Raw genomic sequence first — 27,534 nt, 5'->3', positions numbered from 1 at the left:
GGACCTGTGCTCACAGCCCAGCACCATGCAGCGCGATTGGCATGGCAAGAGAACACATTGGTCTGATCCACGTCTGGGACGCCGACCCATCAGGAGCAAGCCCATACGCTGTCGCGTACGTACAGGCATGCGGGGGCCATACACACAACCGAGTCACATTACAGTTGTACTTATACAGGCAAGATGTCACTTTCCATGTGCATGACTTCACTCATGGTGAAAGAATGTCTTTTGCCACAACAACTGTAATCTATTAGAAACATTTGTAGAATTGGGGTGAAGAACAGCAACAACAACTACTGTTCAACAGATAACATTTGTGGTGATTTAGAGAACATTTAGACACTAGAGCCCGACCGATAAAGGATTGTTAAGGCTGGTACTGATACAAATATTTGGTGATTTAAAAATCCGATATTCCGATATATCGGCCGATATATTTATATATATATATATATATATATATATATATATATATGTATATATATATATATATATATATATATATATATGTATACATATATATATATATAAAAACATCCAGAAACGCTTAACAAAACATACAACAGATTTCCATAACATTAGTTATTTGTAGTTATTTATGAGTCCTCACTGAAATAATATGATAATGTTCATCATTCAGTTCATTATCTACCGCTTTTCCGTGAGGGTCGCGGAGATGTTGCCGCTTTATCGCCCCTTTCAGGGGATTTGAAATAATATGATAATGCAGTTTAAAAATAAACTTGTTTGTTTTATTGTCACAACAGAACAGAGGAACATCAAAATTACTACTGTAGAGTGTCCTCTGGTGGACAAACTATGCAACGCCAACACTCATAACATGGTTGAAGGGTGTTTCGTCCGCTTTTATTTTATTTTTTAAATATTCATTTATCGGCCATTATAAATGCCGATACCGATAGTTTGGAAAATGCCTAATATCGGCCAGCCGATATATCGGTCGGGCTCTATTAGACACACTTGACTTTGGCCTCAGACACATTGTCTCAAAGCATGTTGGGAAAGTCAACCCTCTTACCCCTGACACGCTACAATATCTTATCAGTTTGAGCCATATTTTCATCATCAGTTGCTAGCTCATGCATTTCAGCTGAATAAAGACTATCAACTATTTAATTTAAATAAAGGCTATTTAAAAATCTAATGTAGACTAAGATACAGGACAGTTCCAGTACTATCATCCATTAAGGAAATTCAAGTCTGGTAAATGATGAATGTGGATTTTGCTTAATAGAATAATCGTGTTTTTCACTGACTCCTTTTCTCCACTCTTGTTTTTATTTTATTTTTTTTAGATAAATGTCATATTTACATGCGTCCATATTTCAAGCTCCATTGGAATTTTTTTTACCAGTTGCCATGGCGAATCACAGTATGGGAGCTCCACTGATAATGGCTTTTTCTCTTTCCCCACGCATACACTTAGCTCAGGCTGAACATACTCAGGCTTGATCGAACTCATTCTAGTCGCTTCTTCCAGAACTGAAAATCTCAGGCTCCCAGGCCCCTTGACTGGATGATCAGCAAATCAGCAAACACGTTGAGTCAGCGTTGACAGAAATATCTTGACAGAATTCACATCACAACATGGCCATCATGTTCAGATCAATGTATTTTTTTAAAAACTTAATTTGTTTTTTAATTTGCAAAACATACACATGGCAAAAAATAGAACAACTTAGAGTACATTATCAGTCTGTAGTCAAGACAATATCTGCTCTGTCATGATTTGGGACATTCAAACATTTCAGTGTGTCAGCACATCATGGGATGTTTGTTTTCCCTCTAACCTCTGTCTGCAGGCCATGTGGAAGCCAGCATATGACTTCCTGGTCACGTGGGCCGCTCAACTCGGTGATAGCTACAGGGACGTGATCCAGGAGCTGCACATGGGTTTAGACAAAATGAAGAACCCCATCACCAAACGCTGGAAGCACCTGACCGGCACGCTCATCCTGGTCAACTGCTTGGATGCCCTGCGGAGCGCCGCCTTCAGCCCTGCTGCTCAGGACGACTATGCCATCTAAACTCTCTCCATCATGACTCAATGCAAATCCTGCTGGTGTTCCCCACACCAGTTCACATTGCATTTGAAATGCTGCATATCAGCTGTCTGCTCACTTTAAATGCACTACTGCTGTTGTATGTTGTTTTGTTCCTCTACCGCCACCTTGAGCTCCATGTACCCAAGGGAAAATCGACGAACTCCCCCACGTCTGCGTGGGTGCTGGCCAAACTACACAGTGCTGTAAGGAGCTCACAGTATTCATAAAGACTCTAATACTGTACTTGTCTTGCATAATTATGTATTTTTGTACTCTTGTTATGGCACAGCATTTTTTTAAACACTTTGAACCATTTGGTAAAGAACTGTGGATTAAACACCAAAAAAGACACTTTTTGAAGCTGAGACACTTTTCGATATTGTATCCTTGTTACCATAGCCTTGTCATGCATCAGATCTGTTGTATTTATTTGTAAATGAAAGAGAAAAGTTACTTTTTGTTTCTCTTCTTCAGGTTCTCTTATTTTGTTCCTTCTCAGCTCAGAGATCCAAATATTCTGCTGTCAGTCTGATTGTTTTAAGAACTAACATGGCATTTAGTCAAGTAATTGATAAGCGAAACTAAAAAAATGAAAGCTCCTGTAAACGGCATTGTTGTAGCTAACTTGAATTTGAATTTATTAAAGGATAGCCCCTTGAGATGTAGCATCTCATTTTCAAGGGGGTCCCTAGACAGACATATACATAGAACACATGACAACAATACACTACATTACATTATAGACATACATAACATATGACAAATACAGACATCTTGCTCACCCACTCCCACACACCACCCCTACCCACATAAGTCTAACAAACAGAGTAGAGATATTGAATAACAAGGATCAATGATGTGAACATAAAAACATAGTAGAAATAACGAAAATGGAGAAAGAAAGAATAAAAATAAATTAATTAATTAATTAATTAGAAACATGAGCAATTTGTTTTAAGATAGGAGTATAGTGACATCCTGAAACAATAAAAAGAGGTAATAGAACGCAAAAAAAGAGGGAGATCATTCCAAGCCGATGGGGCCTTATATTGGAATGACCTTTTACCAACCTCTTTCGAGGTTTAGATCTTAAATCAAGGACTCAGATTGCAATATTATGCCAGTAGAAATAAGGAAGGGCCCTATTTAATTCAGAAAAACAAAATAAGCAAACAAAAAATAAAATAAAAAATAAATAATATGGCCTACATTTGAATATCATGTAAATTATAATCATACAGCCACAGAGAAACAATGTGGAACACCATAAACAAAAGGTTATAAGGCCATATAGGCATCCAGAGGCAATAATAATGAAAAAGACATCAATCAGTAGCCTAGTTGACAGTTTTCAGCAAAAATCCGTTTGCGATAGCATCACGACAGTATCCGCTGGAACCCGGTAACATGACGTCACTGGCGGAGCAGTATACGGCAAACACACAGTGGGAACTCACACACAAGTGATGTACAGTAGATCCATGGCACAAAAGTTGATTTTGCAAGTAACAAAACGAAAGAGTAAGAAACTAAAAGGCACCAAGGAAGAGTAATGACTCAACAATGTTCAAATTCCTGTCTGCTTTGCACTTAGTAATCTCTGCCCGTTCACAAGCAGCCAGGACCGCCTCTTCATGGAGTTCTCTGTCTTGATTTGATAAAGTGGGCAGGGATACAAGCAAATTTCTTTCCTCTTTTACTACATGAGCAGGGGGAAGAGAGACATGGGTTACTAACCAAACATTCTATATCAGTGATTACCGTTGGAATGTTGACTTAAACTATCTGCTAATGAGGACTATTTGATACGACTGAAAGCTCCAGAACAATTGAGCAAGTAACCTCACTAACCCTGACTATGAGTTGAGATTGTTCTGCGATGAATCTATTGATTTTTTTTTTGATGAATCAATTTAATTATTATTATCTTCAGCCTCACCCACTATATAACAGCCAAACCATAGCAACTTATTTCGCGACTCTCTGCTGTCTTCTGCCTGTATTTCTTATGTCCAGTTTAAGTACTTTTTACCAAAGCTTGCCAAAATGAATGCAGCTCTACAAAGATGACCTTGTACAATGTTGAGACCACTGTTGTAAAGACACAGTCTGTTAAAGCTAATGTTCAGGTTTTGTCTTAGTACGGCATACTGTATAATGTGTTAGTAACACATCCAGTGGTGAGCTTCAAAATCTTTTTGTGACTGCATACCTTTGTGGAAAATAAATAAAATGTAAATATTTGTTCACACCATTTGTGAGATTGTACTTGCTTTTGGCTGTTCTATTCTTGTGTAATAATTTCCCTGTAAAAGCACACATAGACCAGAACATCACAGTCAAGAGCTTTCTTAATCTCAAACAGGAGCAATACATTCTCATCTTCCACATATTATCAGCGGTCAGTTTGAGAAAAACTGTGTTTTGAACATGCGCTGCTGAAACTCGGTTAAAAGGTTTTGTTTAGGCACTATACACCCACAAAGTGGGTTATGAAATATTGTTCTAAGTTTATTTCCACTTTTCATTAGTTTAGTTTTGGTATTACTGCGCCAATGGCCAACAATCTGCAAATGTATATAAATATAAATTCACTGGAGGAACCTCCAGTGCTGTGCCCAAAGCCATGAGCTCGAGTGCTGAGCGCAGCAGTGACTCTCCCCAATCAGGTAACCAAATAGAGGTGGAGGACCTGAAAGTCAAAATCCTCAGATCGTTAAAAAAAGGCATAACTGTACTTCTTAAAGTGGAGCTAGAGACTGTGCTGGCTGAGGAATTTTAAGCTGTAAAAATTCGAACTACATGAAGTAGAAGCTGAAGTGGCACATGGGTTATCATCCTGCTCAGACAACGTGACTTCGCTGCAAACCAAGGTAGGCAAGCTTGAGATGGAGGTAACCAGCCTATGGGGAAAATGCATTGACAGAGGGAAGGATGAGGCGTTCTAACACATCCAAACTACTGAAAGAAGTTTTGAATATGGACAGAGACGTTATGATCGATAGATCACACAGGGGTCTCCAGGCAAGTAAACCAGATAGTTAGTCCCCTGTCATTGTGGCAAAAGTGAATTATTATCAAGATTGTGTCGAAAACCTTTGTCACAGGGTGTGTGTGTGTGTGTGTATGTGTGTGTGTGCGGGTATTGGTTCCCTCCCCTTCTAAGATGTGTGGCCACACATATGCTGTGACAACTAGGAGATTAGGAACACTTGTCCACTCTGGGAGGAGGGCGGTGATTGGTTGGTGCGGGCAGGTGGTTCCTTTTTCTTGTCTCCCTCCACAGTGTCGGGATGACAGAGTGAGTGCGGGCGTGCAGCGAGAAGACAGGTGTGTGGGTGGAAGAGCGGACGGCATGCAGAACAGACGGCGTGGCGGAGCCAGGACAGAGTACGGCGGTGGAGAAGACTGTCGGACACCGAGACGAAGCTGAGTGGGTTGGTAAGCAACCGTGGCAACACGGAGCAGCGTCAGGCAGACGTTGGAGCAGAGAGAGACGAGAGAGGGAAGCGCCTTCAGACTCGGGGAGGGGTGAAGTACGCTTCACCTCTCCGTCCAGCTAAGTACCTCTCTCAAACATTTGACATCTGTACAGATACCAGTTCCTTTTCTTACGGGAATATAGTCAGCTATTTGAAACTCACTCTACACCTCGGTCAAATTCTGTTTGTGTGTTTCTTTAGTTCATTTTGGCTTATTAGATGTGTGGTTTATTTCTTTGATTTTGTAGTATATTTCTTTGGAATTGATCGTGTGCTTCTGGGGGACATATCCAGGCTGTGCCTTGGGACTGGCTAGGCATAAGAGGCAGGAGTCAGCTTGTTAACTTATGGATTTCTGTGCCCGCTAACATAGGCCTTCTTATATCTAGGCGTTCATCCATCCTCCCCTGGCTGTGCTGTCGCCTGCTCCATGGACCAGAAGAGAGGCCGCATCCACTGATCTTTGGACTATATTGTTTTTAAGGACTCTTTTTAACATATTTTTATTCATTGTTTTCTTAACTAATAAATTGTATTTTTACTTTACGTTGACTGGCGTGCTGATTGACAGTGCTCCTCAGTGGAACTTGAAGATTTCAAACCGGGGTTTCACCCCTGTCACACCTTCACCATGCCAGGGAGTTACGTTCTCTCCAGCTCAAAGGAACTGCCATCGCCATATTCCCAGACTACTAAAAAATTCTGAATTACACCATTTGTTATTCGTAAAGAGGATACTGTGTCATACCCTGACCAGCCATAGTGATGTATCTGAACAACTGTAAACATAAGAAAAAGGAAGGAGAAAAATATAAATAATAAAGAGCAGCTATAGTAGTGTTTTCCACATTTATCTTCCTTCCTCTGGTATAAATGGACAGTATTCATAGCTTTGTAGCCATAGTGTATCTCTGCCAAAGAAATGTGTTCAAACAATTGTAAATATAATGAGAAAAAATCACACAAAAATATAGCTGCAAGCGGCTATTTGCCGGATTCAAGCCTACTTCGCTCAAGAAGCTACATCAACCGACATTAAGCCGTAGGCAGCACTGAGCAAGAGTTGGCGAAATCAAAATGCTAGCCTGCTGCTTAGAAGCTGTTCTACCCTTAATTGTTTCTGATAATCAACCAGGCTTTATTAACGGTTGCCACTCTTTCTTTAATATACGACGCCTATTCAATACCCTTTATGATCCCACTCCACCCAATGCAACCCAAGCATTCCTTTAAAATCTGGACACAGTTCAATTCAACAGGGGATAAAACAGCTGGTGTCAGGAAATGTAACAGCTACCTCACTAATGGTTGAACTATAAACCAGCACAAAAATGACAATTACCAACATAACATAAGCGACCATGTTCTGAACAGACACACTAAAAACACTTACAAAAAGTAACATTTTAGTTTTAGAACAAGCAAACTTGTTGTGCTCCTCCTCTACACGAGAGACACGCTGGGAATCCACTGGACGCTGCTCTATGACGTCGCGTCTGCTACAGGTTTTGTTCCGCCCACCGCAGTGGTTTTTAGTAGTTTCGTGCAATCAATATTTGAAACCTTTTCAGATGTCTTGGAAGTATCCATAGAGCCTTCTGCTACTACTGCAGTGTTAGGAGTAGCTCCACAAGGTACACATCTTAGTCGCCAGGCACCAACCTATAGGCCTATAGAAAAACTGGACACCACTGATATTGTAGTTTTGTGCTACTGACCCCATATTATATATAGTTTACTTCTTTTAATCTTTGTTTTATGTCTCACCTATGATTTTTGTCATTTTGAATTGATTTAAGTGCACATGTAATGGTTTGTGAAAGTCAGGGAAGCCTCTTGGTACAAACACAGAAAGAATGAGAAGTACTATTGAAAAAAAAAAACGATTCTGCACAATAGTGCCTGCTTATCTTCATACCTTCCTTTTCTTTTCACGTCTTTTTTCTTGTTTAAGAGATCAAACTGCTACAGCCTCTTACATTTCAAATTAAATTTCTTTATATTTCCCAGCAGCAGATATCTCCTGAAGGTACAAATAATAATGTTCTTGCTGGAACAAGAACCAAAGTCTAAAGCCAAGTGAGGATCCTTGCTATTACTCTCTAAATTATCCTTAGTAGGGATGCACCGATTGTGAAATTCTGGGCCGATGCCGATGCCGATGTTTAAAATAACAACATGGCCGATGGCCGATGCCGATGTTTTTTCTTTTTGTTATTTATTTCGTTTTTGGTGCCACAGAAACATTACTGAACTATTTTAAATGTCTTTCAGCTCTTCATCATACTATTAATTAGCACAAATTAAATGAGACAAATTTATGAAACAAAAACAACCTTTAATATCAATTTTTAGTTGACATTAACCTTACGGTAATTAACATGACAAGTTCTTTTCTGAAAAATAGCCCAAAAGCCCTCTTAGACTGTTGACTAATCAGTGAAAATATTTATTCAGCACTTACATTGCCCAACAAAATTATTTGAGTGGTTCTAGCCTGAGGAACACAAACTTAGTCAAGGAGTTTTTTTTTCAGTACCTACATTGCCCAGAAAAAAATATTTGTCAAAAATAAAATGTACATCAAGTGTAAATGTAAAAACAATTGGAAAATAAATAAAATATGTTATTAATAAATACAAACATAAATAAATAGGGCTATGTTTTTCACCTTGTGTATTTTTCATACAGAATAAAACATTACAGTGTTTCAGAACTTATGGGCTGGAACATGGGGCATATTTATGAAACAAAACTGGCCTCTAGGGAAAAACAGTCCCATACAGTGGGCCTCCTCTTCATTAATGTGTATCTCTCACCTACTTCTTAGTAAGATGCATGTTTTTCTTTACAAAGATAAGCATCTCTGCCTTGTCGCAGCAAAGTCTATTTCTTTTTTCATCCAAGATATGAGACACAGAGCTGAACAGCCGCTCACTGTCTGTGCTTGTGCATGGTGCACAGAGGTATTTGCGTGCCATTTGTGCCAGTCCTGGAAAACGCAGGTGATTATTTCTCCAAAAGCCGAGTGCAGTCTCACCTCTGGGAATGGGGGCCTCTGCCAAGAATATATCAAGTTGTTGGGATACAGAGGTACTTGGCCTCTCTGGCCCATTCTCCTCCAGAATCTCCTCGAACATATCATGCAGGGAGGGTCCTGCTCCGCTGGGTCGTTGCCTCTTGCGCTGCAGGTGTGCGCTCTCTCCATCGCGCGTCTCATCCTCGGCACCGGCAGCAGGCAACAGGTGCGCATGAAGTATTGCTCGTGCGCGTTGTTTAACATCCTCATCAAAGTAGCGATCTTTGTATCTGGCATCCAACAAGGTAGCAATACAGAACATGGGATCACACTCGATTTGATCGAAGCGTTTATTTACAGCATCCAGTAATGCGGTCTTTGTTGTTTTAACGCCGTGGTCGGTGTCAGTCTGCTTGCTCAGAAGACGTCTCAGGGCTCTCACAGAGGGAATGACGTCGGCAGCTGATGCCTCTGATGAGCTAACTTCTCTGGTCAACTGTTCAAACGGGGAGAGCAGTGTTATAAAGTTTTCAATTAATTGCCACTGCTGCGCGCTGAGGGTGGCGGGGAGGTCGTAGTCTGCGGCATATGTAGCAAGTGTGCGCTTTTGTTCAAGCATGCTCTCCAACATGTAAAATGTACTATTCCAACGAGTGGATATATCCTGCTGTAGCCTTTTTGGTTTCATCCCCAACTGGATCTGCACAGCCTGGAGACGCGAATAGGCGAGGGGTGAGTGTTTAAAGTGGCCGACGATTTTTCGGCAAATAGCCACAACATCTGTAATGCTGCGCTGGCTAAAAACACCATCATGGACCGCAAGTTGCAGAGTATGTGCCATGCAGCCAAAACTAGCCAGACCACTGTCCATCATAGCTTTCGACATATTCCTAGCATTATCTCTTACCACAGCATGCACTTTGGTCTTGTCAATGCCCCAAGCCTGGAACATTTTTTCAAACGCATCCGAGATGGCAGCTGCGGAGTGTGAGCCCGTGAACTCTTGCGAGTGCAGCACTGCTTTTATCAGGTTGAAGTCCTTGTCAATCCACTGTGCCGTGAGGCTAAGCATGCTCACGGGGCTGACATCTGAACTCCATATATCAGTGGTAAAACTGATTGCAGTGATGTCACGGGCCAGTAGCTCATGAATGTGTGTGGCCACAATGTTGTGGATTTCTGGGAGACAGACCTCGGCGAAGTGACGTCGGCTAGGCACCTTATAGCGTGGCTCCATAAACTGCATCAGACTCCGAAACCCCACGTCCTCTACTACGGAGAAAGGTTGGTCATCTAGAGCGATGAACTCCATCACCTTCTTTGTTATTTGTTTTGCTCTAGCGCTGTCTGGAGCCAGTTCTTTTACTCTCTCAAAGGCCGTGTCAATTAAAGTCTGAGTCTTGCCGGCGGTGGCTGTTTTCGCTTTCTTGGCAGCTTCATTTTTCCGTTTGTGGTCAGCTTGCAGATACTCCTTGTACACCGCTGCGTGCCGGCTTTTCAAATGTCCAATTAAATTTGATGTGTTAAACGACTTTCTGTCGGTCCCACCTCTTGAAATATTAGTTTTACACGCATTGCAAACAGCATGACGGGGATCGTCCTCCGACACAGTGTAATATTCCCACACGGTCGCCATCTTCTTTTACCTGACTAAGAAAAGTGTGGCGTTGGCGCCCTTTTGTGGGCATAGTTATGTCCCCCCCCCCCAAAAAGGAAAATAGAAAGGTTCCTCCCGAGCACAGCGTTCATGCGACATTTAAATCAACATAAACATCGGCCACTGCCATCGGTGAATGTAATCTTTTTTTGCCGATGGCCGATGGCAGTTAATTAGCCGACCATCGGCCGATGCCGATGGTCGGCCGATGCATCGGTGCATCCCTAATCCTTAGATCCTTGTCACCTGTGGTGCACTGTTGCACTGTTAGTATGAACTGTATGTTCAATGGCTGTCTGGTGTTAATGGGCTTTACTTGTGTTTTTCTTGCTGTTTTTTTAAAAGAAACAGCCAGTGATATAATGGACTGTGAGCCACAGTTGCCCCAGTAAACACACCACCACAACTGGCTGTCGCAGCTGCAGTGTCTCTGGGCTCTTTAGGTAGAGCTGACAGGCTGGGTGGCGAAGCAGCGGCAGGGTAGCGTACGGCAGCCTGCTGGTCTACTCTACCTTATGAGCCCCAGACACTATGACAGTGAAGAGTGGCTCTGGAGGATGAGTAACCCCCGACAGGAGCAGCAGAACACTGGGGAAGAGGCAGAAGAGGTCATGTGTTTACCTGCAAAACAACAGATCAAAAAGTGCTGAAAACAGACATTACCAGATCTACCGTGTGAGTTAACAGATGGAGTCATTAGTCAGGGTGTAGCTTTGTGTGAAAAACTTTGGCTGCTAGGGTTAGAACTCATGAGAGTCACCCATGTGCAGTCTGTGTGATTATGGTACCGCAGACTCACTGCACTTTAATCTCCTGAAGATATGAATCAAAGTCATCATCAATGTTTGTATATTTAGTCTGTTCCTTTCTGCCATTGTTTATCACATGGACCCTGATGTTAGCTGACATTAGCTAACGTCAGATCTTGTTCAAGCAGAACACCACACCACAATAACGTCAAGTTAAAATTAAATTGAATCGGGCCCAGTTCTATGTGAAAGAACAACAACAGAGTGTGACAGACTTAAGATACAGACTTAAGTTTCAGGTGAAATTGTGGGAGCTGTCTGTGTCAGAGTGAGATCTTTGTTTTTTTTATTGTAAGTCTAGATCACTTGGTCCTTTTTTATGTTGCATGTTTTTATAGCTACTAATTTGATGTTTTTATTTTTTCTGTATGTGTGTGTGGTGTGCTTGATCACCATTTATTGCATGTTGTTTTTATTTATGTATAAGGATTGTTTTAGAACTGGACCAAGATGAGTAATTTTAAACAGCTGGGACTGATTGCATCCCACGCCTCCAGCTCAGGAGTGGTAGATAAGACTCCTGGCTGCTGTTAAATGGGGATTGAAAACAGGTGAGCAGGAGAGGGAGAAGGAAGAGCAGGCAGCAGAGATGCTGAGTTGCTGTCCTTAAGAAGCGAACAAAGACAGGTTCACCGGACACGCTCATGGACAGGAACAAAGGAGACGGCCACGCCAATCAAAAGACGGAACGAGTCACCGGACGGGTCACCTCGGAGGATCCAAGCCGAGGTGGAGAAATTGGTTCAACGCCCACAAAACGATAAGTAAAGGAAAGCGAACCAAATGTAATAATTGAGTGTGTGAGAGCTGCTGTTGGTGTGTGACCACCACTGAGAGCGCTGTCTGTATTTGTCTGTCCATAGCGGCGGTTTCGATGGCAAAATTCACTGTCAGTGGTAAAATGACTCAGAACCTGTAACGTAAATACAATCTAGTACAACAACATAGATAATGTAGATTCAGCTATTTGAAATGAGCAACACACTTGTTTCACTTGTATGGAAGAATTATCCTATCTTTATTAAAGAGCGTAGATTTTCAGTTTGAGAGCATGATTTCATTCCTTTTCAGTGACACAGCTCCTTCTCGTGCTCAGATTTATTCTACTCATGCTCACATTTTGTGCTCGCACTGAGAAGTCTGCTGCTTTCTTTCAAAATGTGTGCTTGAACTCAAAAATCACATGCTTGTGCTCACATTTCTTCTTCTTGCACACAAAAATTTTGCTCGCATTCAAATATGTCCTGTGCTCGCTCAGATCTAAAGTCTACGCGCTCAGATCTAATGTGCACGCACTCAGAACAAGCACCTCCTCTCAGGTTGAGGAGTCTGCTCAGACTCAAGGCTGTCCCTCCCTGCGCTTAAAGTATTGTGTTTCACCAGCCAATAGGGAGACAACTAGAGTGTGGACCAATCAAATGATGGATGCTGCCTTGGGTGCGTTCCTTCGCCTTTTTTTGAGTGCTCCGCAGGGGCGGGTATATGGTCTGTTTGTAAAACTGCTTCTCTCAAAATACACCAAATTACCATATTAGCCAGCTATTTGAATCGTCACCTATTTAAGACGCCAGCATATTTATGTATAATTAATCTTAAGTAATCCTAAAAAGAGTTATCGTAGTTTAGATTTTTTTTTTATTTAATATTAGCGGATATATGTTATATAGTATAAATACTCACGACAGCGTAGGAAAGCTACGATAGTTGAGTGGTTAAGTACGCTGCCAGCTATTGCATTTTAAACCATGGGACACCAGTTTCGCTCCGAGTCCCGCTCAAAGTCTCCTTCTTCTTGTGAAAGTATAACCAACACTAACCTAATGTAATGCGCTCCCTGGCTTTGACCCCCGGGTGTCAGCGTAAATAGGCTAACTAATTAGTAGTAAGTGAAGGTAATACACTGCATTACATGCACCAATGTTGTCCTCAAATCATTATCATCATAGCTTGATTCCGAAACATGAAAGTGAACATTCGGAAACCCTAACCCTAACCCGGTCGGAATGGCAGACCGTCGGAATGGGGGTCGCCCCCCGCATATTTTTCATTATACCATTTTAATCACGTAGCCTAGCCTATTTACCCATCATCTATTGTTAAACGTTTCAATAAGAGAATCAGCTGGGTACACGGATTCTATTACTGTAACAGTAATTTATTAATTTCAATTTAATATCATAATATGACACGCAGCAAGAGTAGCCCTATTCACACAGAGGCGCTGCATTATCACCGCAGCGGAGGTTCGCCAATTCTCTGCCGTTGGTTCTTCACACAGAACCAAGCAGCTCCGGCGTAAAGACGAACCAGAGTGTAATTCACACAGAAAGCCAGCACCGTGGCTCCAAAGGAGGCGTGGCGGTACACGTCATGAAGATGACGTGTGTTTTTTTCAACGTGTTCCCCGGTGTCCTCCTGTTAATCTAAACATGTACCCGCTGACTGTTTACAATCATATGGATGCTGTTATAATGTGTTGTGATTGAGATCCTGACCCACCAAACATCCTGGAAAGTGACAAAGTTACATTTTTCTCTGAATTACATAATCACATAATCACCATCAGTAAACAGGAGACTGTCTGACTCTCTCACTCGCGGGGAGGGATGCTGTTTTCTGGGGGGAATGTTCACTGAAGTCTCAGTCGGGAGGGCTGACCGTCGCGTTGATTTTTTACACCGCGACAAACAGTTGGTGAGTTAAAGTTTTCTGCTGGGGACAAACTCCGTTTTTCGGGCAGAAATGTGACGAAGAGTCGGTCGATCAGACAGGAGGACAGAGGCTTTTCCACGTATAACTGCGGTATTTTTTCCTCGTATAAGTTGCCAAAGACACGACCAGTTACTACGTTACTGTTGTTTGGTCATATAACGTTGCTTTGTGGTAATTTATCTATATTTTGTTGAGTGATGGACCTGTTTAGTTATCAGACAGTGAACACCATCAGATCAACACACCCCCGCTCGGCGCCGCCGGCTTATCCGTTCACACTGGTTTGCAGTGCCGGCCCTGACCAATTTGGTGCCCTAGGCAAGACTTTGGCTGGCGCCCCCTTGCATCGCAGTCAATTTCACAATCAGTTTTCATACACTCACACAGAAACTACATGTATGTATTCAAGATTTTATTTCTTTTAAGTCAAAAATATCACACCAAATAAAAACTGAAGAAAGAAACAAGTGATAAATTAAAAATACAATATAAATAAGGTATTGCACAAACATATTAAAGAATATTCTATTTACGTACAAAATAAAAACAGTCTGTATTCTTTGGGAGGAAACCTTTTGCAGCAGAAGCAGTGCAAGCTATCATTCTTTTTTGAGTACATCAGCTAGCTTCTTTTGATTTTTTCCCCACTGACTAAGACTCTGGTAAAAAAGTCATGTGGACACTTTCTCCCATCTTTGTTTTGGGGAAATGTGTAACTGTTTTTTATTTGAAATGGTCCTCTGTGAACTAACTCCTTTCTTACTTTCTCAGTTAGAAGAGATGGCCAGTCAGCAGGGTCTATTGGTGCAGCCTTTAGTCCTGATGCTGTGTCACTGGCGGTGGTGGTGAAATATTTTAAAAGTGCATCTGAAGAGAGAAGAGAAGTATATGTGACCACTGGATGTTACATTTCAATAAAAAACAGATGCTTGGTGTGTACTATACATAAGACTAATATAGACTAATAATGAAAATACGATGAGAGTCATTCAACTTTATCGTCATTGCAATGCAATTCAGTCTAACCAGAGTGCAAAAAGCAGTAAAGTGCAGTGAAATTTATATATATATATATATATATATATATATATATATATATATATATATATATATATATATATTATATATGTGTGTATGTATATATATGTGTATATATATATGTATGTATATATATATATATATATATATATATAGCCTATGAATGATATGGGAAAGCTAAGGTATGGTGTATTAACAGTAATAAACTTTAACTGCACTTTAACACTGATGTAAACTTTAACAAACATAAACTGTGACACAATAAACCAAAGGCTTACAACTGCCCTATTACTTGTGGACTAATGTGGATGGAAAACTCAGAGCATTTTAACTGACATACAAACAGGAAAACACCTGAACAAACCTGACGTTAACTTTCCAAATGTCTCTGATGAATTTGAGGTGGAGTAACATTAACTTACGTCGACTCAGCTATTTACTGATTATTAAACAATGCTACTATCGTCCGAAGTAAGCTAGCAAGCTAACACTCTGCTCCAACAACGGTAACTACGATCATTAAACTATTTGTTTCATTCACTTCATCACATTGACGTTACTGTATCTCTTTCTTTTTCACGTGTTTCTTCCTCTTCTTTCCTTCTTTTCCTTCCCTGGACGCCGGATGGTTTCAGTCTTTTGGACATTGTGGTTCCGCTACTGTATCAATAAATGTCTCTCTTGGGTCACGGTCCGGTCAGATTCAGGCAGCCCGCCTCTCGACCCCGCCCCCACCCTCACAGAGGGCAGGTACAGTGCAACGAGCCAGGAACCCAGAAAAAAGGCATCTCCATTATTTAATAGGCTTTGCTATGAAGTTATGTTGCTGTGGGCTTATATAATATTTCGAAATAATATAAGTAATAGCACTGGTTAAAAAATAGTATTATTATTATTATTTTTCTCCCCCCGTTTGCGGCACCCCCCATGGATGACGGCGCCCTTAGCATTCGCCTATACTGCCTATGCCCAGGGCCGGCCCTGCTGGTTTGGTTCGCCAATACTGCGCCTCTAACTACCTCTGTATCAGAGGCGCAGCAAAATTTCACCCCCCGCCAAATCTGAAACTCTCACACGGAGGCGGATGCGGAGAATTGGAGCAGGAACCTCCGCAAAAAAAAAATGCAATAGCTGGCAGTGTACTTAACCACTCAACTATCATAACTTTCCTATACTGTCATGAGTATTTATACTATATAACATATATCCACTAATATTAAATAAAAAAAATCTAAACTACGATAACTCTTTTTAGGATTACTTAAGATTAATTATACATACATATGCTGGCGTCTTAAATAGGTGACGATTCAAATAGCTGGCTAATATGGTAAATTGGTGTATTTTGCGAGAAGCAGTTTTACAAACAGACCATATGCCCGCCCCTTCGGAGCACTCAAAAAAAAGGCGAAGGAATGCACCCAAGGCGGCATCCGTCATTTGATTGGTCCACACTCTGGCTGTCTCCCTGTTGGCTGGTGAAACACAATACTTTAAGCGCAGGGAGGGACAGCCTTGAGTCTGAGCAGACACCTCAACCTGAAGAGGTGCTTGTTCTGAGTGCGTGTACATTAGATCTGAGCGTGCAGACTTTAGATCTGAGCGCGTAGACTCTATCAGAAATTTTGTTGCATTTGGCTCAGTATAGCACAGGATAAAGACAGCAGCAAGTATTTATCATAAAATAAATAAAATCAAAAGTGTAGACATAAATACTATATAAAATATAAAAATATATTGCACAATGTGTATTTTTATATTGCACAGTCAAGTGAAGAATTGCACAGTCAAGTGAAGAGGTGTATGAGGGAGGATGGGGAGATTTTATTTTGTGTTCAACAGTCTTATGGCTTGTTGGAAGAAGCTGTTGTAGAACCTGGCTGTTCTGCTTCGAAGGCTGCAGAACCTCTTTCCAGAGTCCAGCGAGAGCAGTCCATGGTGGGGGTGGGAGGTGTCTCTGCTGATGTTATGAGCCCTGGTCAGGCAGCGTTTTTTTGCAATGTCTTGGATGGGAGGAAGAGAAGTCCTGATGATTTTCTCAGCTGTCCTCACCACCCTCTGCAGGGACTTCTAGTCAGAGGCACTGCAGGCTCCTGACCAGACAGGGATGCAGCTGGTCAGTATGCTCTCTATCGTGCCTCTGTAGAAGGTGGTCAGAATTGGAGGGGGGAGGTGTGCTCTCTTCATCCGGTGTAGAAAGTGCATGCGCTGCTGAGCTCTCTTTATAAGAGCTCCGTTGTGATGGGACCAGGTCAGAATGTCTGTTATCTGCACCCCCAGGACCTTGGTGCTGCTGACTCTCTCTACTGCTGTTTTGTTGATGAGGAGTGGTGTGTGACTGGGCTGGCTCCTCCCGAAGTTGACAATGATCTCCTTGGTTTTGTCAACGTTTAGGGGAATGACAATGTTGTTACGTTTTCTCGTCTCCTCCTCTCTGTCTGCTCTGGATCTTTTAGAGGTTTTGATAAAGTTCCAGTTTGGGTAACCACAGGTTTTAAATGCTCCCCTGATGTGCTTCTGTTCCTTCTCCTTCCCCTCTGACTAAGTGGGCACGGTCTCAGCAGGATGGTTTATGGTTCTGATGAGCCCCAGCTTGTGCGCCAGTGGGTGATGAGAGTTGAACAGCAAGTATTGATCTGTGTGTGTAGGTTTTCTGTACACCTCAGTGTTGAGGCTTCTGTCTTCTTCAATGTGTACAGTCCAAGAAGGGCAGACTGTCTCCTCTGACATCTTCCCGTGTGAATTTAATGTTATTGTCCACAGCATTTATATGTTCTGTGAAGGCTTCCACTTCCCTTGCTCTGATTTTGACCCAGGTGTCATCCACATACCTGAAACAGTGGCTAGGAGCACTTGGGAGCACATGACAGGAAAAAAAAAACAAACTTCAGGCACAAATGCGCAGAGCAGAAACAAAAATACTTGAATTAGGTTAAAAAGCCTTTATTTGAAACATGGCTACTTACAGACCAATAAAACACTGACTGGTTTCATCCTTGAAGGTCTTCATCAGGGTATATAATGGTGGACAAAGATCAAGTAAACATTTTTATAAACTTGGCAAGGGGTGTCACCCAGTGCTGACTGAGTAAATGCAGTTGTTTGATATCAATGGATCCCAATAAGACTCATACTAAAGATGACAGGCCTCACCAAGTGTTGTAAAAATAATGCTCTAAAATGAGAACTAACCAAACAAACATCAAAATGACATCCATCATTACATCCATCTGATAAACACATTTCCAAAAATATTTAGTCCATTATTTAAATTATGTGAACTTCTTTATAGTTTCAAATGCATCTTTATAAAAAAATAGGGCCTGTGTGTTTGACCTTCTCTATTTAATTGTGTTCAATATTTATAATATTAATATTGGATCAAGGCTGTAAGGAAGAAAGAGAGAGAGAGAAAAAAGGTGTGTAATCAATCTCCTTATTTAAAACAGGATATACCACTACACCAAGTTTAAAAAATCCTCTCTAAAAAATCTCTTTGGAGAAGTGTGCATAAACAATCCTCACCTCTAATGGACGCTGTCAGGGACCAAACAGAAAAGGCTCAAGAACCAAAGGTGTAACTGTCAAAAAAAAAATAATTTATTTGTAACTCAATTCAAAAGGAACAATTTCAAAAAGTATATTGGTACAAATACAACAAAATAGAAAAATAACTCTAAATAAGGGCCCTTATTACTTAAACTGAGGTCAACTGAAACAAACAGCAACTTAACTCAACATACCTGACCTCCTGAATGAAACAATAGGTGGGGGTTATATAGATACTGGCTAGCCAACAAATGAGACAATAGGGGGGGAAACAAACAAACCATTACTTTCATAATACAGTTAAACATAATGTGAACAGAGACTACAATGAAAACCTATACCTACTCAACATAAACACTCAAATCATGAAGCAAACTTAAAACTCTTAATAATCTCAAATTAAATAAATCTCAAAGAAAAGCCAGCCTCCCCTCTGGCACCTCCAAGGTGGCCTCCTCCACTTCCTGTTCCGTTTCCATAAGAGGCCATCTTGGAAGGCGCCGCCTCCTTTCCAGAGCTGGGGAGAGCTGCAAACAATAAGACACAAGGTGAGTTTCAACTCAAACAAAAAGGAAATATTATTGAACAGCCTGCTAACCAAAATGCGTGCACTCAAATTAATCAACAACTGTCAATAAACATGATGTCTGAAAAGAAAATACTGTGTGTCATCATTTAAAATAAAAGAATAACAAAAATACTCAACTTAAAGGTGGTAACTATGTGTGGCCACCACAGACGCCTGTACTAATTCTATACCCTCTATTCTCAATAAGGACTCAACTATAATGTACCTTTTGGCCGTGGGGTGGTCCCCATTCTGCGTTCTGATCGCGTATTTGTGTTCTACAAGTCTATCATTACAGTCTAAAAAATAATTCTGCATAGTACTTAATTCAATTGGTGAAACATTTTTACACTTAAAAATATTGAGTTGATTTGAAAGCTCTCAAATCTGTTAAAACAAAACATGAGTATTGAGTAAATCTATTAATGAGTAATGAGTAATGAGTAATTAATATTTTCAATTACATCTGAATGATTTGACTTGGCACAAACACCACATAAATTGAGTAAATGTAACTGAAATACTGTGTAAACCATATAGAAAACGTGAGTAGAAAGCACTAAAAAAACTGAGTAAATATAATTGAAAACATTTGTAGGAGATAATTGCAAATTTTCTAATGACTTACTAAAAAAATTTGTTGTACTGATTGATTTTTTTAAACTTGCTGTATTTGATTTGAGGATATTCAGTACTATATACATACTACTACTATATACATATACAAATATGACCAAGATCTCACAAAACATTAAACTTTATTTTAAAACATTTTTCCCACAGAAAATTAATTTTTTTCCAGTATATGCATATACCTAATACATAAAAGTGCATTTCAATAAGGAATTTTTAAAATACTTAGCATGGCAACTTCTCCCTAAGAACTGGAGCTAGATCACATATCGCAACTTGTCCGTCTGTCTTACCACTCAAGTTATGTGGACACAACCTACAGCAGCACATTCGAAGCTGTTACAAGAAAGGCAATTCAGGATACCCAAGATCAAACGCCTCTGAACTAAAATGCTTCTTGCCAAATGGCCATGAAAAAAAAGATACATATTAAAGATGCATATTAATGCAAGGGGTAATCTTCACACTAAACACATTGATGACTAGTAACTGGGCCCATCACATCTGTGACACAAGGGCAAAATCATCTCCACAGCATATTTGGCTTCACATTTAGATATGACAATACATTGGTCATCTCTTATGCTTTTTTAAACACCTGCATTTCTCACAATTACAGATACTCCAAACTGGAAATACAAAAACTACTTCCTCCTTTAGAAGTACAATATTTAAGTCACTTCTGGTGAAAATGCCTTGAAACTCTTGACTCGAAACTCAAAAATTGGATGCCTCACGCCTCACAGGAATGATTGAAGAAAAAAATCAAACGCATATTAATGCAAAATGTAAATGTACAATCAAAAAAACATCAACAATCAGTCAGACAACACCTGGAGGTGGTTTGACGAAATGAAGCCATAGATTGTCCAAATTTCTGTCCAGAAGAACCTCACTAATTACTGAGCGTACAGTCTGTTTTTTGCCTTACACACATGGTTCAGTTGTATGAGTCTCATCTGTGCTCATCTACCCCACAGACAACTATATCATTACATTGTTTTTCAGTCGTTGCACCTTTGTTGACAGGTTTCCAGCATCCACTTCAACGAGCATCTTTTGAAATACTTCAAAAATGTATTTAAGAGTTTTGGGGTATTTGAGGTCCAAGGCATAAGTTAGTCCAAGCAAGTAGCAGCAGGCTCTGCTGAGATCCCCAAGGTGGTTGAGTACGGTGGAACCCTCAATGACGATCCCTACATCCCTGACTTGTCCATCTTCATCACGCACAAGGTACAGAGCCATCTTCTCTGCTGCCAGCTCTTCTTCCACATTGACCGCTGAATCACCAAAATTCTGTAGACATTGTAAAGGAAACTGGTTATAGCAGGCAGTATGTCACCAAAATAAAAAAAGACCAAACTAACTACATAAATCAGCTACATCACGTTGTAAGTTGTCTATTATTTTAACTAGCATATATGACAAATTTGAATGATGTGAACAGACACATGCAATTAACAATAATAATTCTGACTTCACCACTAATGAAGGTATCTGTGCATATTTTCATTCATCTACTAGACTTAGCGATATGTCTGTTGGTGCCATAATGTAGTGGGGGGCCATAAACTAGGTGGGGCATTATGATAGCAAACAGCATACAGGTAAGACACAGGTGATGACCAGCAGGTGTATGAGAGGGGAAGCAAATAGTTTTTTGACCATGTCAGTTTTGCAGTGTTTTTAAACCAATAGAAACTATTGAAATGAAACATAATCTGTGAAGATAAATCCTCTCTGGAGATTACATCTGTTGTTAAGTGGCACTATATAAATAAAATAGATTTGAACTGAGCGTCACGCCAATATGGAATTACTTTAAATTTAGATAATATTTTATGTATTAGGTGTGCAGAATCCAAACTGATTTGGATATAAGCTACAAGACTAATGTTGTACTCTTTCCAATAGACACAAAAAGTCAAAGTGCCAATTGTTACAGCTGACTATGTATTCAGCGGAAACACAAATTTACAGATTACTGTAGGGAGAATGCTGAAAGTCATCTATTGCACTCACCTCAAACTCCTTGATTAAGGCACCCACATCTTCACCCAGGTGATCAATGAGACATCGGATGACAACTTCTCTGGTTTTCTCTATGGGAATTCCACTCTGTTAAGGAGAAAATGTATTTAAACAGCTGACAAGATTCAGCAGTCACTCTCCTCAGTGCAGATTTTGGCCCTTTTACTTTAAATATTATAACAGATTTGACTACACTAAAAAAATCAAACAAAATTTAGTGAAGCAATTGGTAAAACATTGCAATTTCTATTAAAATTCATTATATCATTCAGCCCTTATCTGGAGTGATCGCCGCAACCTTGAAGTCATGTTTGCCATGTGATATATTCCTTAAGTCTACTCAGAATATACTCACACTGAAACAGAGGAAAAAGGAATGAAAGATAAAACAGTGTGGTAGGCAGAGTGGTAGAGGAGCAATAATGTGAAGAGTGTATGTTGCATATGAAGAAGACAGACAGAGGAGATTGAGAAACACTGTGGTGGAATAAAGGCTGCATGAGGCATATGACCTTGTGTTGAATGCAAGAGTACAGAAGAGTCAGTTATTAGAGAAGTAAATTAGGTTTAGAAGAGACACAACAGGTGAGGGAAAGAAGTATCTCAACAGAGGAGTAAACTGAAATACCTGGAGTAGAATATTCATTTCTGTACGATGTCTCTCTCCAGCAGCACCTTTCTTGGCTTGGAAGATGGCAAGCAGTTTAGGGGTGTAATGGTCTAACATGAACATGAATTTGGCCTCAAGATTTACGGTGGTAATTCGATGGAACTCAGCGTTGACCTGAAAAAAAAGAAAAAGACAAAAAAGGACAGGGCCCAATTTACAAACTTAGATTTAAACAATACAATTTCTGAATTTCAGCCTCTTCTGCCCAAGGTATATGTGTTAAACTGTGTTGGAGAAATTAAATTTTCTCACCTGTGACACATCGAACAAGGCAGGCCACCTTTCCTTGATCTCTTTGATGCTCAGTTGAAGACTAACAACATCCTGTCTTCGATGAGCAAAAGTGTTGGACATCAATCCATTGATGGTTGCCCTCTCTCTCTTCTTTAATTCAGACAGAATTTTGAGCCGCTGTTGCTCTTGGTGTTCACTGCTTTCTCCTGAAGGATAATGTGGGAGATACATCACTTCCCCTTTGCGTGCTTTTTTAACATTTTGGGCTGGTTTCCTCTCACCAGGACGCTTGTTTTTGAGAGAATTGCACGTAACTTCAGGAAATCCAAGATTTCTTAACTTGGACCTATAATTCCCCATCTTGTATTTTAGGCTGTACATCCATCCAATCCATCCGTTGCGACTTCCAGGTTCTGTTAGACATGGGTGTTTTTGGACTAAGGCTTCTGCAACCTGTCCGACCTGAAGGCCTGTGGGATAGGCAGTGTAACTGTACATGTAATCTGCCAGCCTTTCCAGTATTTCAGACTTCAACTTGGGGTTGTTGAGGACAGTTCCATTTTTCAAAAATTGTTCATTCGCATTCCTCAGTACTGCCTCTGTTGCAACTGAAAAACGTGCAATTTCAATTTCACTTGGCCACAATACCCTTTCGGGGCTTAGTAAGACAGTGCCTTGTGATGACACTGATGATGTGCCATCTGACTGGTAGTCAGCAGAACTAGAGGATGACTGTGAAGACAGTGTTTTTGAAGTCAAACTGGAGGTGTCACTCACATTGTCTGCATCTGCCACATTTTCAGTCTCCGGCGTTGCTAATGAGAGCACTATGGATGGAATAATGACCACCTTGATTGTCCCCTTATGTTTAACCTCGTTAGTAGAATGAATTGTGAAGAAATCACCAAAGTCCTCGTCAAAGTAGTGGAGGGTGAATTCCTCATGGATCTGGAAAGTGTCCTTCACAGTCTTATGCAATTGCTCCACTGTGTCTGGCATCCCTGATGACAATGTGAGCTTCTCACTATGATGATCTGTAATCACCTTCACAACAACAGGGTCCATCTGTATGAAAACAATTCACAACTGGAAATCAGAGTAGGATTGCTGTACCGTTGATGCTTTTAGCTTTTTCACCTACTACTGGACAATAATGTGTCTTTTTAAACTGACCATGCGTTTCCCTCCCACACAGTATGCTGCCAAGGGGTATGGATCACTAAGTTGCTGTATGTGCAGCAGAGTCACCTTCCCAGAGTGCTCCAAAACAAATCCCCTAAAATGTTCATAATACCAACTGTTAAGCAACTTAACAATGAAATTAAGATCACTGCCTACAATCACAATTTGTGAAATTTCCACAAAATCGGGTAGACCACCGGTAGCACCATGAGGCAAAATCATCCCAACTGCATATCTGGTTCCATGATATGACAGTGCATTTGTCAGCTCCACTGTGGTTTGTGTTGGATATACTTTTTTAAAAGACTCCTGTATTTCCTCATGCAGCAGTGCCAATGGAATACTAGTTACTTTACTCACACATAATGCAGGTTTCAAAGCATCAGCATGTAAATGATATGACATCATCATTTGGTGCTTTGTGGCGAGACTGAGTAGAATGTTTCTGAAACTGTTTGTGTGTCTAACAATACGCTTGAAAAAACTATGCTTTGCCTCAAAGCGCATAGTCCAGACACAAACCAAAGGTCCAAAGCATTTTATCATGTCTGGATAATGTTCCAAGAAATGGAACTTAGGAGTTAACTTAAAGTCAGGAAAAACTTCCAGCAGTCTATGGCGATGTTCAGATATCAATGCATCAAGATAACTTATACTGTCCTCGGTATGAATCGGGGATACCACGAGTTCAGTAATATCTTTTAATATCATGAGAACTTGCCATGCGGGATCACTGAATGGCACCTTTGCACCAATTATAAATGGTAATAATCTTAGTAGTGTCCAATTCTCGTGTGCGTTTCCACCGATAGATCTGCGAGAAGAAAGATTTAGTGGGATGGGTTGGGGGCGGTCAGTTTTATCGGTCCAATTATACGGAAACTCGGTAATCAAATCGTTCAGTTGTAAAAGAGTGAAATACTGCTTTTTTACAAACACATTAAAACATAGTGCCAACTCCAAAGGTATTATTCCTTCCAAGAGGTCGTGGAGCACATCTGGTGGGTACCCTGTCACAAAATGGAAATGCTTCAATTTCTCTGTTAAGGGACAAACCTTCTTTACACCGTAACAATGTACCAGATCACGGTTTTCCTTTACAGATTGAACATGTAAAGTATAATTCTCCTTTGTTCTTGGTGGAAAAAACCCAGAATGCACCTCTTTTTGCTGGTAGTCTGAATGGTCCCCAATACAAAATCTACATATGTAATGCCCAGAACTTTCCACCAGGCCACTCAAGGAATGAGCACCTAGATTATCCGCTGAAACACAAAAAACTGTTCCTCTGATATTTTTGCCACTGGCAGGAAAAAAAATGCCTTCTTCCTCTAATGTAATAAGGTCCTTCAAGAGAGGCTCCAGGACAGTTTCATAGCCAAATTTCTTAACATCATTAGCTTTGCAAAGAAGTGCCAAATTAATTGATGTTAATTGGGATCTCAATTCTGATGGCACATCTGCAAGTACCCAATTCACGGCTGTCACTTTGTGTTTTTTCCGTGAGGTTCCAAGTGGATTACATATTTCAAAATCATCCACATAAAGTATAAGTGAAATTCTTAGCTCCCCATCCGTGTGAAACTCATTTAACTTAAAATATTTGCCATCTCGAAAGGATGAAAGCTGTGATGCATTGCCTGAATGTCTTGTCAGTATTTTACTTACAACGTCTTTATTGTTTAACAGTTGCTGTAAGGATTGTAGGATGGGTACATATTGAAAAGAACAACTGTCCAGTGGATCAAATATATATTCAACTGGCTCGATAAAATGGAAGTTTTCTTTAAAGTATTTCTCCCTCTTATACTTAGAATGAAAAGGACCATCAGGACCAAACGCTTTAGTTAGAGGATTACAGAGTTGTAATTTTTCAACTAACTCACTGATAAGATTTTCATCAACAGTGCAGTTATTCTGTGTCAAAATGTCTCTCACTAAATTTGGAATGTACTGCGATGATGATGTGCAAATAAACTGGAGCTGTTCCACCAAGTCATCTAAACATTTACCTGTGACATGATAAATGCTTTCTAACTTCAACAAGAGAGAACCAATTACTTCCACAAATGCACTTGTATGTCCTTCGCAATCCAAATCTACAGAAGTATCCAATTCCACATCATCAGTTGATTCCACTGATGGATCTTTCTGTTGAACACTGGTAGAAATAGGAAGTTTTACAATCACATCAGTCTTTAAGTCATCACATGAGTAAGATTGGTGCTTTCGACTTTTGTGAGTAGCATAAGTGCCATATATGTTTGTTTTGAACTCACAACCATCAAACACACACTCTATTGTTTCTAGTCTTTTCAGATGAGAGTTAATGTGTTGAAAATAATCTTTTGTATTTGGAAAGCACGAGTCACAAATTTTACATTTAAAAGCTATCACATCTCGTTGATTTTCAGTTTCCTCTGATTTGTGAGCTCTATACAAGTGTGTACGCAAGCCACCCCAAGTTTTAAAGGAACACGAACAGTTCAAATGAATACAAGGCAGAAAATGTCCACGACCAAAATGTCCATGTTTCAGTCGATAGTGTTTAAGAAGTCCCCCCTTCGATGATGCCACAAATGTGCAGAGCTTACACTGCCATTCCATACACTTTTACCTTACTGTGGGTTAAATGGGGTGCACCAGTGGCTCACAGGATGGAGATTATGCCGTGAGGCTCTCTTTTTCCCTTGGTGATCTGGGTTCAAGTGAGGCTTGCTGCCCTTTGCTGCTCGTCCTCCCTATATCTTTCTCCTTCACACGTGCATTCCTGTGGCTCCCACACTCATTCTGTAACATAGGGACAACATTTTCAAAACAAGAGCACAATAAAAACCTCTGTTGCCACAGCAAGTTAAGAAACTAAAGTCAATATTCCCACAATAAATTTGGAATAAATGTAGGGTATGCTTTGCTAATATTAAACAGAAACAACTTACCTCCCCTCTTTTCTTGATCAGTTGTTTCCCATGCTGAAAAGCAAATTTTGAAAATATATTGAATGCATGATAAAACCATCAATCTTATGGTATTTCCTTCCATAACAACCTAACACACAAGTCACTATGAATTACATGCTTTTATATCTCGCTGAATACAAACCAGTCTTGGCTTTAATAATTAATTCTTTAGTTTTTTCCTGTGAACTTTTAAAATAAGGCTACTAGAGATACACGCACTCTGTCGCTCCAGTGAGTGAGACGAGAGACCTGCACTGGAAATTAAGACAGAGCCCAGCCTGAGACGTTCAGGTACATGGCAACTTATTTTTGCCATTTCCTTGCTCGTGCTTAATCTCAATCACTTACAACTCAATTTTTATCGTATTCTTTACACCTTAGAAATATTGTTTACCTTCCATGCATGCCGATAAAGCTTATGACATTAAAAACAGAAAGAGACGAGAGACGAGACGCCTCACAGCAGTCGGAGGGAGGTCGTGTTCACGCCACATAGTCCGCTGAGTCCGCACTAGCTGCGATAATTCATACACTGTTTCACATTTCGGATAGTTTGCGTTTACAAAGCGAAGCCACCAAAACAGGCAAGGAAGCGGCGTGCCTTCTTCGACCGAGACCACCTCGTCCAGGTGGACTAGAGTCCAGTTGCTGGCAGAGGACTCGGTCGGCGTTTAGCGCCAAAAGACAGCCAGCCCGTGCAGAGCCAGCCTGAAACCACTGAAATGATAACTTTAAATTACATGTGTCCTCCAGCTATATCCTGTTTAGGTTTTAACGCGGTCTAGAGTTATCAACGGGCCTGCAAATTAAAACCCGACCCGACCCGCGGGTGCTAAAGCCCGGAGCGGTCGCGGTCTGACTCTCTAGCACTCACTCACAGCCCGCACGCGGCCAAAAACAAAACAAAACAACGCGGTGCAA

The 27,534-nt window shown here is 40.6% G+C and overlaps 1 protein-coding gene and 1 long non-coding RNA gene across 4 annotated transcripts in view; one reads left to right on the top strand and one right to left on the bottom strand.

Annotated features, from left to right (window-relative positions):
* LOC141002321 (SH3 domain-binding protein 4) overlaps positions 1 to 6,000 on the top strand; it is a 171,450-nt gene extending 165,450 nt beyond the window's left edge. Inside the window, exons 5-6 of one of the 3 annotated variants that reach the window (XM_073473614.1) lie at positions 5,356 to 5,510; positions 5,941 to 6,000. In XM_073473614.1, coding sequence (XP_073329715.1) covers positions 5,356 to 5,502 — 147 coding nt within the window. In that variant the 3' untranslated portion in view covers positions 5,503 to 5,510; positions 5,941 to 6,000. Of the gene's footprint in view, positions 1 to 1,826; positions 4,324 to 5,355 lie in introns of those variants that run through there. The other 2 variants (XM_073473613.1, XM_073473612.1) reach the window with 2 other exon arrangements.
* Positions 6,001 to 19,644: 13,644 nt separating this feature from the next.
* On the bottom strand, positions 19,645 to 26,818 carry LOC141002798 (uncharacterized). The gene is made up of 5 exons (XR_012179656.1): positions 26,593 to 26,818; positions 26,271 to 26,443; positions 22,196 to 22,351; positions 21,559 to 21,652; positions 19,645 to 20,832 (listed from the first exon to the last, which is right to left on the bottom strand). It is a non-coding gene; the product is annotated as an uncharacterized lncRNA (long non-coding RNA).
* Positions 26,819 to 27,534: the final 716 nt, after the last annotated feature.

This window comes from Pagrus major, chromosome 9 (genome assembly GCF_040436345.1).
Source record: "Pagrus major chromosome 9, Pma_NU_1.0".
In the NCBI taxonomy this organism is placed as follows: Eukaryota; Metazoa; Chordata; class Actinopteri; order Spariformes; family Sparidae; genus Pagrus; species Pagrus major.
This window is presented reverse-complemented; position numbering and strand designations above follow the sequence as displayed.